This window comes from Panthera leo, chromosome E3 (genome assembly GCF_018350215.1).
Source record: "Panthera leo isolate Ple1 chromosome E3, P.leo_Ple1_pat1.1, whole genome shotgun sequence".
Classification (NCBI taxonomy): domain Eukaryota; kingdom Metazoa; phylum Chordata; class Mammalia; order Carnivora; family Felidae; genus Panthera; species Panthera leo.
The window spans coordinates 17,977,806-17,992,658 of NC_056694.1; the positions used below are offsets into that span (position 1 = coordinate 17,977,806).

The 14,853-nt window shown below is 49.3% G+C and overlaps 1 protein-coding gene across 2 annotated transcripts; it reads right to left on the bottom strand.

The window, feature by feature from the left end:
* Positions 1 to 12,202: 12,202 nt before the first annotated feature.
* CE3H16orf54 (chromosome E3 C16orf54 homolog) lies at positions 12,203 to 14,853 on the bottom strand. Of its 2 annotated transcripts, none has more exons than XM_042921479.1 (2): positions 14,757 to 14,853; positions 12,203 to 14,052 (listed from the first exon to the last, which is right to left on the bottom strand). In XM_042921479.1, exon 2 carries the CDS (start codon positions 14,050 to 14,052, stop codon positions 13,378 to 13,380), a length of 675 nt encoding a protein of 224 aa, XP_042777413.1. In that variant the 5' UTR covers positions 14,757 to 14,853; the 3' UTR covers positions 12,203 to 13,377. The 2 variants fall into 2 exon arrangements, with proteins under 2 accessions (XP_042777413.1, XP_042777414.1); XM_042921480.1 differs by lacking the exon at positions 14,757 to 14,853 and adding an exon at positions 14,527 to 14,750.

Below are 14,853 nucleotides of genomic sequence, written 5' to 3' on the forward strand. Positions count from 1 at the left end.
GCCATGCATCATGGCCCTAGCATGCAGCTTGTAGATAAAACATGATAACAATCTATGTTTGAAATAAGTCCCAGACAGCTCTTTTAGCAAATACAAGAAAGAACTGGTACATAAGAAAACATTGGTCGAAGTGTAACTGACAAGTCTCTTTTCCAGTAATGTGTGTGTTTTAAGGTCAATGGCAGTTTATATTTGAGGGTATATGGCATCAGGTCTGGTATTCAGCTAGAACATTCCACTGGGTCGATGCCCGTGTTGTACTAGGTATTCAGTATGTTCCCTCTCTCCTCTGACTCCTGTTACCACCTCCTTGGAGGAGGTGAGAACCTGACCATTCACTTCCAGGGTTTCCAACCTAGATGTGTGTCGCCATTGGGTGCCGAGGGCCTTTTAGGTTCTGGTCCCATAGCGCTATCATCAGCTGGGAAAGGAAGGTGGGCAGCTGGGGCCAGAGCAGAGGTCACCTGAGGGAGGAGGGATGGGGCAAGTGGAAGTCCATGTTCAGACATCAACTTTTCCTGCTAAGTCAAGACTCAGGGGTCTAAGCAGAGGATATAAATCCAGCTTCCTAAACACACTCACACACCTGAGGTATCACTCACTTGTTTGGCTACTGTACCCTCACTTCAAGCCCGGGGAGCTCGCCTCTCTCTAACCCTTCGGGCAGGAAAGGACATGAGGGGTCCCTCAGGGCAAAGCGGCTCCTGAGGTGACTTTCCAGAAGGGCTCCCTTCTGGAGCCACCTCTTCCCTCCTAGAACCCACTGTCTTCTCTGCCCTTTGCCAGGAGGAGAGAAAAACAGCTTGTCCACAAAGCCCCTTCCCCAGGGAGAGCCTGGGGGGTCCCAGGCTGCCTTGAGGGTGGTAACCTACCCCTTCCCCCCCTCGTCAGTGCTGGAGACCCCTTGCTGGGAAGGGAGCAGATCAAGAAAACAATGAGCTCATCTCAGATGTGAAAGCCCCAGACAAGCCAAGACCATCATTCACACACTAATTATGCACTGAGTGCCTGCTGTGGCCAGGCTGAGAGCACAGAGTGGAGAATAATCTAGCAAAGATGCCGGGCGGAAGTGGTAAGCTGCTGCCTTTGGTGATGCCCTGGTCTGAAGGGACCATTCTCACAGGACACAGCCCAGTCGTGCCACCTGGGGCCACACCTGTTCTCTTTAATACACACTTCCACCCCTGGGTCCTCCTGTCCTTTCTCCAGGGAAAACAGTCATGGTCTAGGCAGACTTCCCGGCTCTGGAAGAATTTAGATCTCTGAGCCTCAGATCCCCAGACCCGGAGAGGCATAACTGAAAACCGATAGAACTGGGGGGATGGGGGGGAGCACTTCTGAATATCAAAATAAGGAAGTCAGGATTCCTGGATGTGCTGGGAATGGGAAGGCAAAACCCTTGGGGTCCAGGAGGGAATCAGTGCCTGACAGAGGCAGAAGGCAGAAATGTACCAGGAATCTCAAACTCAAAGCCTCCGGGACCCAAGCTGATAAAATACTTGGGAGAAGCTGGAATGAGACAAAGCTGAGTGGGCGGCGGCCAACGGCACCCACCAAATCCCAATTAAGACAGAAAAAAGAAATCTACCAGGCTGAGTCTCAGGCTGCCTTGAAGGCAGAAATGGGTCAGCCCTACAGGCACCTCCAGATCGGAGAGCTGGGAGAGGATTCCATTACCAGAGGAAAAGGAAATGGATCCTGAGCAGGCAAAAACAACACATGCCTTCCTTGCCAGGGAGTGGATTTCCAGGCAGAGGGGAGGGCAAGGGCAAAGGCTCAGAGGTGGGAAATGACTTGGATTGTTTGGTGGAAGATTTGAAGATGGGATCAAGAGAGGCGAGATGGCTGGGAGCTGGGCTGGGTCCAGACCACGAGATGGTAGGTCAGAGGACTTGGACTCGGTCCCGAGAACAATCAGACCGAAGCTGGAAAGTGAGATAAGCATATTTGCAGTTTAGACCGAGTCCGTGGCACAAAGATGCGTTCGAGGGGGCCGCAGTGGCTGCAGGGAGCCCAGGAGGAGGCCGATGCAGCCCCTCAGAGCTCTGAATGTGGGTTGTGGCAATGCGGGTGGAGAGAAGGGACTGCGGTCAGAGGGAACAGCATGCGCAAAGGCTCAGAGGGCAGATGGAGCCCCATGGGTTCGTGGCAGTAGGAAGAGTTGGGTGTGGCTGTGGGAGTTGGGGGGTGGGGTGGAAGGAGCGGGGGGTGGGGGGCAGGATTGGGAGAAGAGAAATCTCACACCTCACCTGATATCACCCTATCGGGTACACTTCCTTCTTGCCTGGCCAGCCTGGGATTGGGTTTGGATGATTTCTCCCAAGCTGCCCATGCCCAGTAAGACCCATGCTCATCATGGCGAGTGTGCCCATCAAATCGGGTGCTGCAGTCAGCATATAATGCACCATCAACGCTGGCTGGTGGGTGGGCGGGAACACCCATTGCCTGAGCTCAGTTGCTCAGCCCGGGTAGGTGGGTCTCTTTCCCTCAGTGCTCATGAGGGGTGGGGGTGAGCGTCTCTATTTTACCCGTGAGGAAGCTGAGGATTTATGAAGTTGAGAGAGCTGCTCAGGGTCGTACATCAATAAAGTGGCGGAGCCGGGTTTGAAATCCGTCAGCCACTCATTCAATAAATATGTATTCAACACCTACTATGGTGCCAGGCACAATTCGAGACGGTGGATATACAACAATGAGTAAACAGACAAAAATCCCTGTCCTTGTGGAGTTTATATTCTATCAGGGGGGTGCGGGGGGGGGGGGGGGACACGGCGGGGGGGTGGGGGGTGAGGTGGAGACTAGACAATGAAAATATTTGTACCTAAGAATACCACATGTCGAGTCCCCTCTTGACCACCAGAGGGCACTGCGATCACACCGCCTTTCCTTTCTCTGCTTCCATCTTCCTTTCTGGGCTCCAAAGATACCGGCCAAGGAGGCTATGAATACACAGTGCAGCTGCTCAAGGATGGAAACGGAGGAGAGGTGTGCCACAGTTCCTTCTTCCACCCACTTCCCCAGCTTACTCCCCTCACCACATCTCCATCCGACCGCTCAAGGTCTCTCAGCGATTTTATAAGGCCCTGTGGACTCCAGAGGTTACCCAAGTGTTATTCACTCACCAACCCATCCACCCTGCTTCCATGTCCTCGTCCCTGTTCCCAGCCCTCCACCCGCCAACTGGGGCATCGAGTCCAGCGGGGGCCGGGGCCGGGGAAGGCAAAGAGGTCACACCAGGCTGACAGAGTCAGTGAACTCAGTGGGCATGAGTTTTAGCGTGCCAAGGCCAGTTAAAAACTGAAGGCATTTAAAAACGGCAGGACATTATTAGCAAACCAAACCGTATCTGAAAGCAATTCAACTTCGGATCTTTAAAAGATCCCACTGTGGCATTATGTGGTGTGGACACATGTATTAATTTATCGCCAGCCCTTCAAGACAATATAGTAGGTAAAATTCCATAAATATTTCAGTACCTGTGGACTCTGTTCCAATCACTTCCCGAGTAATAGATCATTTTGGCAGTTACTTGGCAACATTTTAAGACCTGCTTTCTGAGGCCCTAAGTAGCTCAGCTTGTAAAACCAATCTACAAAGTACTGAAGGGAATCTGACCGTAAGGCTGTGAATAACGTCTCCATTGATCCCTGTACACCCCAGATTTATGCCAGATGATGAGGGCTTTCTTCATTTCAGGTATGCAGTGCTGTTTAGACCACTGGAATCCAGTACAGCGCTCCTGGAAAATGATCAGAAGCAGAGATCCTCAAACATATCTCTATTTGGTGGGTTGCCGGGTAACCTCTTTTCCTCTCTCCCAGCAATTCAGCTGAGGGATTCCAAAGCCTTAGACAGTACCAACAAAGAGCTACCCCGCAAGCCACTTGCTTCTTGATATTTGGTTGCTTTTTAGCCAAAGGAGAGCAGTTTTGTTCGAATAATATACCAGTATGTGAAGGACAATGCTGATTTCCTAAAGGCTGGATAAAAATCGTTCTTCCCATATGAACAAACAACAATAAAAGCCCCTTAACTGTAATCTCACCAAGAACCAAAACTATGTCATTTTTAGTTTTTGCATGATTTGCTTTGTTTTCTCGAATGTTGCGAGCCGGAAGGGGAATTTATTGAGATTTGGCAGTTTTTTAGGTAAAGGATTGTACTTGACACAGTTTTGTATTTGTAGTAAAGTAACTACCCAAATAGACGGATGATTTCGGGGGCTAAACCAAGACTTGAATTTTTTTTTAATTCCAATCTAATTAATTCTAATGAATGAAAAGTGTATTGGGGAAGACAGAGAAGGTGCAAGAAAACTGTTTTCCTTGACCTGTCTGTGGCAACAATTCAGGGAAGCTCTGCATACAATAATTAAAAGAGAACCAACAGTTAATTTATCTTCACCTTTATTTTTCATTTGTTAATTAATTCAGGTACCACGGTATAAAATGAAGAAGTGAAAATCTCTATGCACTCCCATTCCCTGGAGAGAACCACTTTTAAGAAGTTTTTAATTCTTCTGGTGGCTCTCTTGAATTGTAAAGATGATCCTTTATAGCTTTTAAAGCTCTATGGACTCCCTGTATGAAGGAGAAAGAATTTAGCTTATACACACTTTTCTTTATTTTTGTTAGTTTTGCTATTTTTAAAAAAATGTTTATGTTTATTTATTTTTGAGAGAGAGGGAGAGACAAAGTATAAGCAGGGGAGGGGCAGAGAGAGAGGGAGACACAGAATCCGAAGCAGGCTCCAGGCTGTGAGCTGTCAACACGGAGCCTGACGTGGGGCTCGAACCCTCGAACTGAGAGATCATGACCTGAGCTGAAGTTGGATGCTTAACTGACTGAGCCACCCAAGTACCCCTTTGTAAAGTTTTTTTTTTTTTTAAGTTTATTTATTTACTTTGAGAGAGAGAAGGAGCACTCATGGGAGGGACAGAGAGAGAGAGAGGGAGAGAGAGAGAATCCCAAGCAGGTTCCCACTGTCAGCGCAGAGCCCGGTGTGGGGCTCAAACTCATGAACCATGAAATCATGACGAGCTGAAATCAAGAGTTGGTCACCCAACCGACTGAGCCACCCAGGTGCCTCTGAAGTTCACTTATTTTTGGAGAAAGAGAGAGTGTGCGCACATGAAAGCAGGGGAGGGACAGGGAAAGAGGGGGGAGGAGAGAGAGAATTTCAAGCAGGCTCCACCCTGTCAGCGCAGAGCCCAACGCGAGGCTCAAACCCAGAGCCTCATTTTAATTCCAATCTAATTAATTCTAATGAATGAAAAGTGTATAATGACCTGAGCCCAAACCAAGAGTTGGACGTTCAAATGACTAAGCCACTCAGAGGCCCCATACAACTTTAAATAACAGATCTAATCCCGTCTTCTTGATGTATTAACTTCTGAAAATTGAGAATGTAATTTGATCCCATAAAATTCACCCTTTCAAAATGTTCCATCCAGGGGTGTTTAGTATATTTATGGAGTTGTGAAACCATCCCCACTGTATAATTTCCACTATATAATACCCATTCCCCATTCCCTCATCCACTGGCAACCTTTATTCTACTTTCTGTCTCTATGGATTTTCCTCTTCTGGACATTTCATGTAAATAGAATCATACAGTGTATGGCCCTTTGTGTCTGACTTATTTCACCTGGCATATTTCCAAGGTTCATGCACATTGTAGCACACATCAGTAATTCATTTCCTTTTGTGGCTGAATAGTATTTCATTTTGTGAGTAGACCACATTTTGTTTATTCATTCATCATTGGTGCACATATGTCTTGCTTCCACTTTTTTGGCTACTATGAATAATGCTGCTGTGAAGATTCATGGGCAGGTTTTTTGTGTGTGTAAACTTATGTTTTCAATTTCTCTTGGGTATATACACCCAGAGAATTTCTGGATCGTGTTTAACTTTGTTGTTGTTGTTGTTGTTTTAAGTAGGCTCCATGCCCAGCATGAATGACTGAATTCACGACCCTGACATCAAGACCCGAGCTGAGATCAAGCGTCCAACGCTTGACCAACTGAGCCACCCGGGCGCCCCAATGTTTAACTTTTTCAGGCACTTGTCAAACTGCTTTCCAAAGCTGTTGGGCCATCATTTTACATACCCACTAGCAATGTACAAGAGTTCCAATTTCTCCACATCCTCACCAATGCTTCTTGTTATCTGTCTTTTTTGTTCTAGCCACCCTAGAGGGTATAAAGTGGTGTCCTTTCCAATCTAGCCTGGACTATTTATGTTTAATGTAATCATTGATATGGTTAGAATTGAATCTATCATCTTGCTACTTGTTTTTTATGTGTTCTTTGTTCCCCTTTTCCTCTTTTGTTGCCTTTAAAACATGTTTTTAATGATTATTTTCAAGAAAGACAGGGACCGAGAGCAAGCAGAGGTGGGGCAGAGACAGAGGGAGACACAGAATCCAAAGCCGGCTCCAGGTTCTGAGCTGTTAGCACAGAGCCCGACGCAGGGCTTGAACTCATGAACTGTGAGATCATGACCCAACCCGAAGTCAGATGCTTAACCGACTGAGCCACCCAGGTGTCCCTCCTTATGCTTTTTGTTGGAGGTATTTTTTAAAATGTTTTTTCCCCCTCCTTTGTTGAGCTATAACTCTTTGCTTGTGTGTGTGTGTGTGTGTGTGTGTGTGTGTGTGTGGTTGCTTTAGGGTTTATAGCATTCATCTTTAACATTCATCAGTCTGCTTTTGATGGGCATACACCACATCATATATATTATAAAAACCTTACAACTGTAGACTTCCATTTCTCCCCTCTTGGCCTTTATGCTATCATTGTCATGTATTTAACTTATATATATATTCAACCCCCCACGATATATTATTCTTTTTGTTGAGAAAATCAATTATCCTTGAAAGGCACTTAAATAATAAGAAAATAAGTCATATATGTGCGTGTGTGTGTGTGTGTGTGTGTGTATCCATATGTCTACTATTTACTTTTTTTAAGATTTAAAAAAAAAATTTATGTAATCTCTATATCCAATGTGGGGCTTGATCTCACAACCCAGAGATCCAGAGTCGCATGGTCCACTGACTGAGCCAACCAGATGCCCCTACATCTAAGTTTATTTATTTTGAGAGACAGAGAGAGTGGAGGAGGGGCAGAGAGAGAGAGAGAGGGAGAGAGAGAATACCAGGCAGGCTTTGCGCTATGAGCAGGGAGCCTGAGGCAGGGCTTGAACTCACAAACTGTGAGATCATGACCTGAGCTGGAACCAAGAGTTGGACGCCTAACCAACTGAGCCACTCAGGCGCCCCTACAATTTCTACTATTTCTGATGCTTCTCATTCCTTTTGTGAATCCATATTTCTTCTAAGATTATTTTTCTGCTGCTCAAAGGATGTCCTTTTACAATTTCATTGGGTGTGGGTCTTCTGGTTCAGCTTTTCTAAATCTGAAAATGTCTCTTTTTTGCCTTCACTTTTTTTTTTGAATTGAGATGTAATTGACATAGAACATTACATTAGTTGAAGTGTATAATGTGATGATTCGATATCTGTGTATATTGCAAAATGATTACCACAAGAAGTCTAGTTAACATCCATCCCACACCTAGTCACAGTTTTCTTTTCTTGTGATGAGAACTTTTAAGATCTACTCTCTTAGCAACTTTCCAGCATAGATTACAGTATTGTTAACTATAGGCACCACATGGTACATTACATCATCAGGACTTATTTATTTTGTGACTGTAAGTTTGTACCTTTGACCCCCTTCACCCACTTTGCCTACCCCCCACACCCCACCTCTGCCAAAACCAATCTGTTCTCTGGATCTATGAATTTGGGCTTTGCCTTCTTCTTCTTCTTCTTCTTCTTCTTCTTCTTCTTCTTCTTCTTCTTCTTTTTCTTCTTTTAAGTAGGCTTTATGCCCTGCACAGAGCCCAACATAAAGCTTGAACTCACAACCTCAAGCCCAGACCCATGCTGGGCTCCACACTGAGCATGGAGCCTGCTTAAGAGTCTCCCTCTCTCCCTCTGCCCTTCTTCCCCACCAATGCGCGCTCTCTCTTTCTCTATAGAAAGAAGAAATTTAAACAATTTTAAAAAAGTGATCTCCAGCTGATGGGTCATGAATCACATGTGGCCCACAGCCTTGCTTCATTTGGCTTTGGTGGTATGAGGCGTGGCAGCCTGTTCCCAGATGGTCTTAAATCAGGGGTTTCCCCACCTTCACAGTATTGACTTTTGACCCAGATAATTCTTGGTGGGGGGAGACTTTCCTGCATGCTGTGGGATATTCAGCAGCCTCTTTGGTCTCTATCCGCTAGGTACCGGTAGTATCCCCCTCGATGTTACAGCCAAAAATGTCTTCAGACACGCCAAGTGTCACCTGGGTGGGGGGAAGGGGAACAAGAAACCCTGATCTATCTATACCTATATCTACATCTAAATCTATATCTATATAAAGTGACCAACATTTTCCTTGATTTTTACCTAAAAATCTGGATTCTAGCTTCTGCTGGAAAATCAAGACAGACGTGATCAGTAGAGCCTAGTGGCTGCTGTCCTACAGACAGGCATATGATCCCTTCCCACCTCTGTCCCCTGGTCCACTTGGTCACCTATGAGCGCGATGTGGGGCTCAAACTCACAAACCGCAAGATCATGACCCGAGCTGAAGTCGGACATTTAACCAACTGAGCCACCCAGGCGTCCCTCTTTCTTTCTGGTTTTATCCTGGGGATGAATACTGACCCTGTACCCAGGGATAGCTGTGGAGTGGTTCTAAGATAATCCTTTAGTTGATCGTTCTGTCTCTCCACCGCTGTTACTAGGAGTTGGGAATAATGGCAGAACACGGACCGTATCTGCCGCCGTTGGAGGTGGAGAATCAGGGACTCTCAAGTATGAGACAGATTGCCCAGGGGAAGTGCGTCAGACATCAAAAGCAGTCCAGGACTGACCTCCGAAGAACACAGACCACAAAAAGGCCAGAGAGGATGGCCAGAGGGAGGGAAGGGAGATCAGATTGTGTGAGGAGTCACAGAAGCCAAGCGAAGAAAATGTGTCAAGAAAAGAATCAAAATGTCTAACGCTGCCGACGGGAGCGTATCCAGTGCCCCTTCATTGAAATATGCAGGCCGTGATTTTGGTGAAAGCGGCCTCTCTAGAGTGCTGGAAGCAGGTGGGAGCCTGCAGCAGGGCGCAGGCGCTCCGGAGAGGAGAAAATGTAGGCAGTTAGGACAGACAGCTCTTTCTGAAAGTTCGGCTGTGCGGGAGGTGGGAGGCAACGTGTGGTGAAGGATGGAGAATTAGAGGCTGGATTGGTTGGTTGTTTTATGGTGGAAGAGATTTGAAGTTGTTCACAGAGGAAATAGTCTGGGCTTTGTGATATTGTGAACGGTATAACCTGACAAACACATGCCCACCTTGACGCGTTTAGAAATTCAGCATAAAATCAAGTAAACATCCTTAAAAATGCATAACTGCGTTTAGTAAGGGGAATCCCCGCCCACAAAGAGGAAATTGAAAACCAGAGCTGTGAGGGGGCTGTGTGGTTGTGCAGATCTTGGCAATGCAGGGGCTTGGGTTTTATACCCGCCTGGAGATTGGAGATGAGGCCCGGCCTCGTTGGGGCATTGAAAACCGAGACCCTAATTTAAAGCTCAACCCCTTAAAGGGAGACACTTTCAGTGAAAGAACAGACTAGTAATGGAGCAGCTGGGTGGCTCAGTCGGTTGAGCGTGTTCAACTCTGGCTGGTCGTGACTCCGGCTCCCACGGTTCGTGGGTTCGAGCCCTGAGTCAGGCTCTGCGCTGGCATTGAGGAGCCTCCTCGGGATCCTCTCTCTCTCCCTCTCTCTCCGCCCCTCCCTCACCTGCGCTCTCCCTCTCAAAATAAATGAGTAGACTTTAAAAAACCAAAAGAGTAGACTAGAAAAAAAAAATCTTTCCATTTCCATCAGCTTAGCGAGTATAAAAGAACCATCTGGTTCACCGAGATCTGATGGCAATAGAAAATCTCTCCTGAGAATCCATTACCAGTGGCTTGTCCTTACCTGGATCACCATCTGCATAAAATGATAAATTGAATCGTCAGCCCTGATAAAATGAACAAATAACATAGCTCAGGGTTCATAATACTTTTGAAGCATAGGTAAGGCTCTGCTGACTCTGAGTTCACAGCCCCAAGTTAGAAAGCACAAGAGGAAACCATCTGTCATGGATGAGAGTAAGTACCCTCGAGCTCCAGACAACAGAACCATCAAGCAAAGGACGGTACAGTGAGTGTATTTTAAGCACCGAAAGACTTAAAAGAAGGACTCCATGCGCGAAAGTAATTAACAGGTGTTAAAAATAAGCGGCAGAGAGGTTTAAAACAGAGAAAGCAGTGGGGCTCCTGGGTGGCTCAGTAATTAAGCGTCAGACTCTTGATCTCCGCTTGGGTCCTAATCCCACCGGTCGTGAGTTTGAGCCCCAAATCGGGCTCTGATGGCGCAGAGCCTGCTTGGGATTCTGTCTCTCCTTCTCTCTGCCCCTCCCCCACTTGTGCACAAGTGCTTTCTCGTTCTCAAAACAAACAAACAAACAAAAAAAACCCAACCAAATAAACAAATAAACTTAAAAACAACAACAGAAAGGAGAAAGGGTAAAACTAACTCCTCTGTTAATCCAACCCTCAGTCATCTGTTCATTTTTTTGGGCTGCTAGTAACATGTGGCCCCTGGTCTGGGTTTGGGAATGGAAGGGGACTCTGGGCTCCACATCAGGAAGATCACTTTCAGCACTGTGGGCACACACCCCTCTCTCATTTTTTTTTTAAAGTTTATTTGTTTTTGAGAGGGAGACAGAGAGACAGAGGGTGGGGGAGGATCAGAGAGAGGGAGACAGAGGATCTGAAGCAGGTTCTCAGCCGACAGCAGAGAGCCTGATGCAGGGCTCGAACCCAAGAACCTGATGGTGACTCACAAACCTCGAGATCATGACCTGAGCCGAAGTCAGACTTAATCGACTGAGCCACTCAGGCACCCCACCCCTTTTTCATTTTATAGCATCCTTAGAGGTCACAGCTAGAAAAGTTCCCGTAGGGCATCCTGTTCACCTTTCGACTTTCTCGTACAGAAAAAGAATGTGAGTCCCAGCAACGTAAAAATCACTTTTCTGAAGTCTCTGAGCGAGTGGGCGGCAAAGCCAGATGGAGAGCCGGAGCCCTGCCTCTGCCGAGCGCTTGGCAGGCCAGCATCTAAGCTCTGAACACTGTATGTCTGTTTCCCTGGTGGGCTGTGTGTTTGCTCCTGTGGGCAGAGTCCCCACAACCCAGTCCCGTCAGCTGATGGCGACAATGAGAAGCGACAGCCTTATCCAGCTCCTGAGTGACCGAGATGGGACGGGGGCTCTGATCTCTATCTTGTGTCAGTTATGTGTCTCTATCTTATGGCACCTCCTTCAACCCCTGCTCCTGTCACCAGAGAGTCTGAGCTCCTTGAGAGCCGGGGCAGGCTGACGCCTCCACCCCCAGGGCCTGGCTCAGAGACGGTGCTCCGGTGTTACTTTGACTTCTGGCACCCAAAGAGCGAGCGGGAGGTCCAGGCCCTCCTGAGCAGGAAGGAAGAGCTGACTACAGGTCCCCGCCCAGCAGCATTTCCTGCGTGTGAACTTGGGAGGTTCCTGGCCATCAAATAGCACAGGGTGGTTGCTCCCCGTGGAGAACTCTCAGTCTGTCTCAGTACTTCCGGAGGAATGTCTCAGGATGGTACTCGAATGTCTAACACTTTCTTAACACTTGCTGACCCATCAATTCTCTTTTCTTTGAACATAGAAACAACACGGGGCACGTGGGTGGCTCAGTCAGTTGAGCATCCAACTTTGGCTCAGGTCATGATCTCACAGTTGTGAGTTCGATCCCCACAGAGAGCTCTGTGCTGACAGCTTAGAGCCTGCAGGCTGCTTTGGACTCTGTGTTTCCCTCTCTCTCGGTCCCTTCCCCACTCACCCTCTGTCTCTGTCTCTGTCTCAAAAACAAATAAACAAATAAAATTTTATTTTAAGAAATTAAAATAAAAAAAAAAAGAAAGAGCAGACCTCTGGGTCAATGAATGCTACTAGCAGGGAGGGAACAATATCTACTTAGAACATAATATCTTTGCTTAACCTTGTATTTATTTTCATGTTTTACTTTCTATTTATGGCACGTGATAACTGGTTTTCCATTTGCAGAAGTGATACAAAAAATGTTCCTTCTAAAATAAATTTATTCGGCAAATAGGAAATCATCTTAAGGAAAAATATGAAGTAAATAATAGTACAGGTGGTAAAGTGATAAGGCAAAAATCCTAACATTCGTGACTGAAGTTTGGGAAATCGGGCCCCCCTTCCCTCCCCGTGCCGGGGCTGCAGCTCCTTTACCTCTCCCCAGCTCCTGGCTCTCCTCCCAGGGGGCGGCCAGCTGATACAGATGGCTGTGGAATCAAGGACCTCTCTGGGCTCCATTTCTACCGGGTGAGGCATTATAAATAAGCCTGTCATGGGGCAAATCTGTCTGGATTGATCCAGCAAGCTGGGAGGGAGGATGGCCAGAGGCCGCACACCGGGAGCTGCTCTTCCCCAGGGACAGTGTTCCTTTCCACATTGGATCGAACTCCGATCGCTTCGGCGGGCCTCCCTCACCCCGGAGGGGTCAGAGTCAGCGGGCTGCCATCTTCAACCTTAATGGGACGGCTGCCCCCTGACCTCCCTTGACTCGAGGTCCTAGCTGGAGGCAAGGAGGGGCCTCTCCAATTTGGCTGTCCAAGTTTCCTGTGGCAAGTTGGGGGTCAAAGCTACAGTTTGGATGTAATAAGACGCTCCTTTGCCTGGCCTTGACCTCTGTCTGTGTTTTCCTGGAGGCATGATCCGTGGCTCTGGGAGGCTGGCTTCCTGTCCTCTCCTGCTGGCAGGACTGACCCTGGTCATCTACACTCAGTCTGTTCTTCGGCAGCCACAGGACCCCTGCACGCCGATGTTGGCATCTTAGGTGCACAATGAAGGTGGAAGCTTCTGTGATGATGCTATTTCCTACCTGTTTGGTAGCTTGAGATCTTTCTTAATCTAGAACATGATTTTGGCGACTTCTGGCCCGTAGTCGGCCCCACCTCCAATTGTCTGTGCCGAGACCCTGGGCAGCCAGAGAGATACTTCGGGGCTTCCCCTGCAGCACAGGCTCTGTCCATGCGGTGCCTGCCCAGCCCCAGATCCAGGGAATTGAAATCCAGATGTAAAAGGCCTTGGGAGGGGTGTTCTTCCCTGTGGGCCCAAGTATGAACTTGGGCTCTTAGGCTGGAGCCTCAGGGTCTTAAGGCCTCAGAGAGACCCTCTGAGGTAAGGCCTTCCTCAGTGTCTCGGAGAGGCCAGTCCTCCAGGCCCTGGGGAATCAGAGCCCCACGCTGGTCCGACCTTCACGCCTCCAGAAAGCAGAGATCTGCTCCAGGGTGACCCGAGGTTGGAGGCCCCACTCCAGATCAGAGCTCCCTAGCCGCTGCCTCCGGGTCTGGGGGCTCCCCAGGTGCATGCTGGCCTCTGGCCTCTGTTCAGGCTCAGCCCAGCTCACCAGGCCCGGAGAATAGGGCCTCTCCTCCAAGGCCTGGGGCCCCCAGAAGGTGCTGCGGACTGGGGCCCTGGGTGGGCTCTGGAGGCCCAAGGAGCTGGGAGGGGAGAGTGGGGCTATAGGGGCAGGTGGGGCTGTGGCTCGGGCCTCCAAGGTGCCTCCAGAGATGGGAGGGTCTGGGGCCCCATCCATCAGCAAGGGGACCGCAGAGCCATACCAGTCTTCTGAGCGCTCTCGGGGGGTGCCCCTGGGCTCGATCCACAGTTCTCCTCCGGGGCGCCAGACCAGGGTGGGTGCACGGTTGCTGGGGTCTGGGTGCAGAGAGCGGCGGAAGAGGCGTTCGGCCAACACAGCTGTCGTTATGAGGAAGAGGGCGGCGAGGGAGGCCAGGGCCAGCATGATGGGGATGCAGGGCCCACAGGGCAGCGGGGGCCATGTAACCAGCTCCGACTCAGGGAGTCCCTCCACATGCCCAGAGGGCTGCTCTGGAGTTGAAGGCATCTGAAGAGACAGGGGGTCAGGAGAGGAAGCACATGAGACAAGGTCAGCACAACCTACAGGAAGAGAGAGGCAGCGTGTGTCCAAACAAGAATGAGGAGAGAGACAGAGGCCCGAGGGGCTCCGCATCCGGCCTGGGAAACAGACCCCGGCAGACAGAGGAACAAAGAGGGCCCAGAACGGCGAGAGATAGGCAGAAGGTTGGAGAGCCAGGATCCCACCTTGGTCAGCAGCTGGCCCTCCTGCTCTGGCTCCTGAACCTGCTTCCAGAAGCCCTGTCCCCCACCCCTACTCCCGCCGCCCAGACCCCGGGGTGCCTCAGACAAAACTGTAAGGGCCCCCAGAGATTCTTTCCTGCTGTCTAGGCTCCCCCACGTCTTGTTTGGGCCTCAGAGGAAGTGGTGGGTGCAGAAACGAGAAGCTCCCCTCCCGACTCCCACCCTGCCTGTGCGCCCCCTCCCACCGCTTGGCTGGCACCTTGGGTGCTCCTGGGCCCTCACGACTCTCCTTGGATTTGGTCTTGCTCTCTGCAGGTTCCACTGAGCTTGCTGTCCTGCCAGGTCCCGGGCGCCACCTCTGCACCTGTCCCCGCCTCTCCTCTCCGGCTCTGGCCCCGGGCCTGGCCAAACGTGCCTCCCTTGTTTGACTCTGCCTGCTTCTCTCTGCCCCCAGGTCCGCCACCTGCAGGGGTCCTCACCACGCCTCACCTTAACTCAGGGCGGCCCCAGGGCTCCTGGCTCTCCCTTCAGAGCACTCCTCCTTGTGCAGGGTGTCAGGCAGTTGCCTCAGATGAAGCCGGAAGGG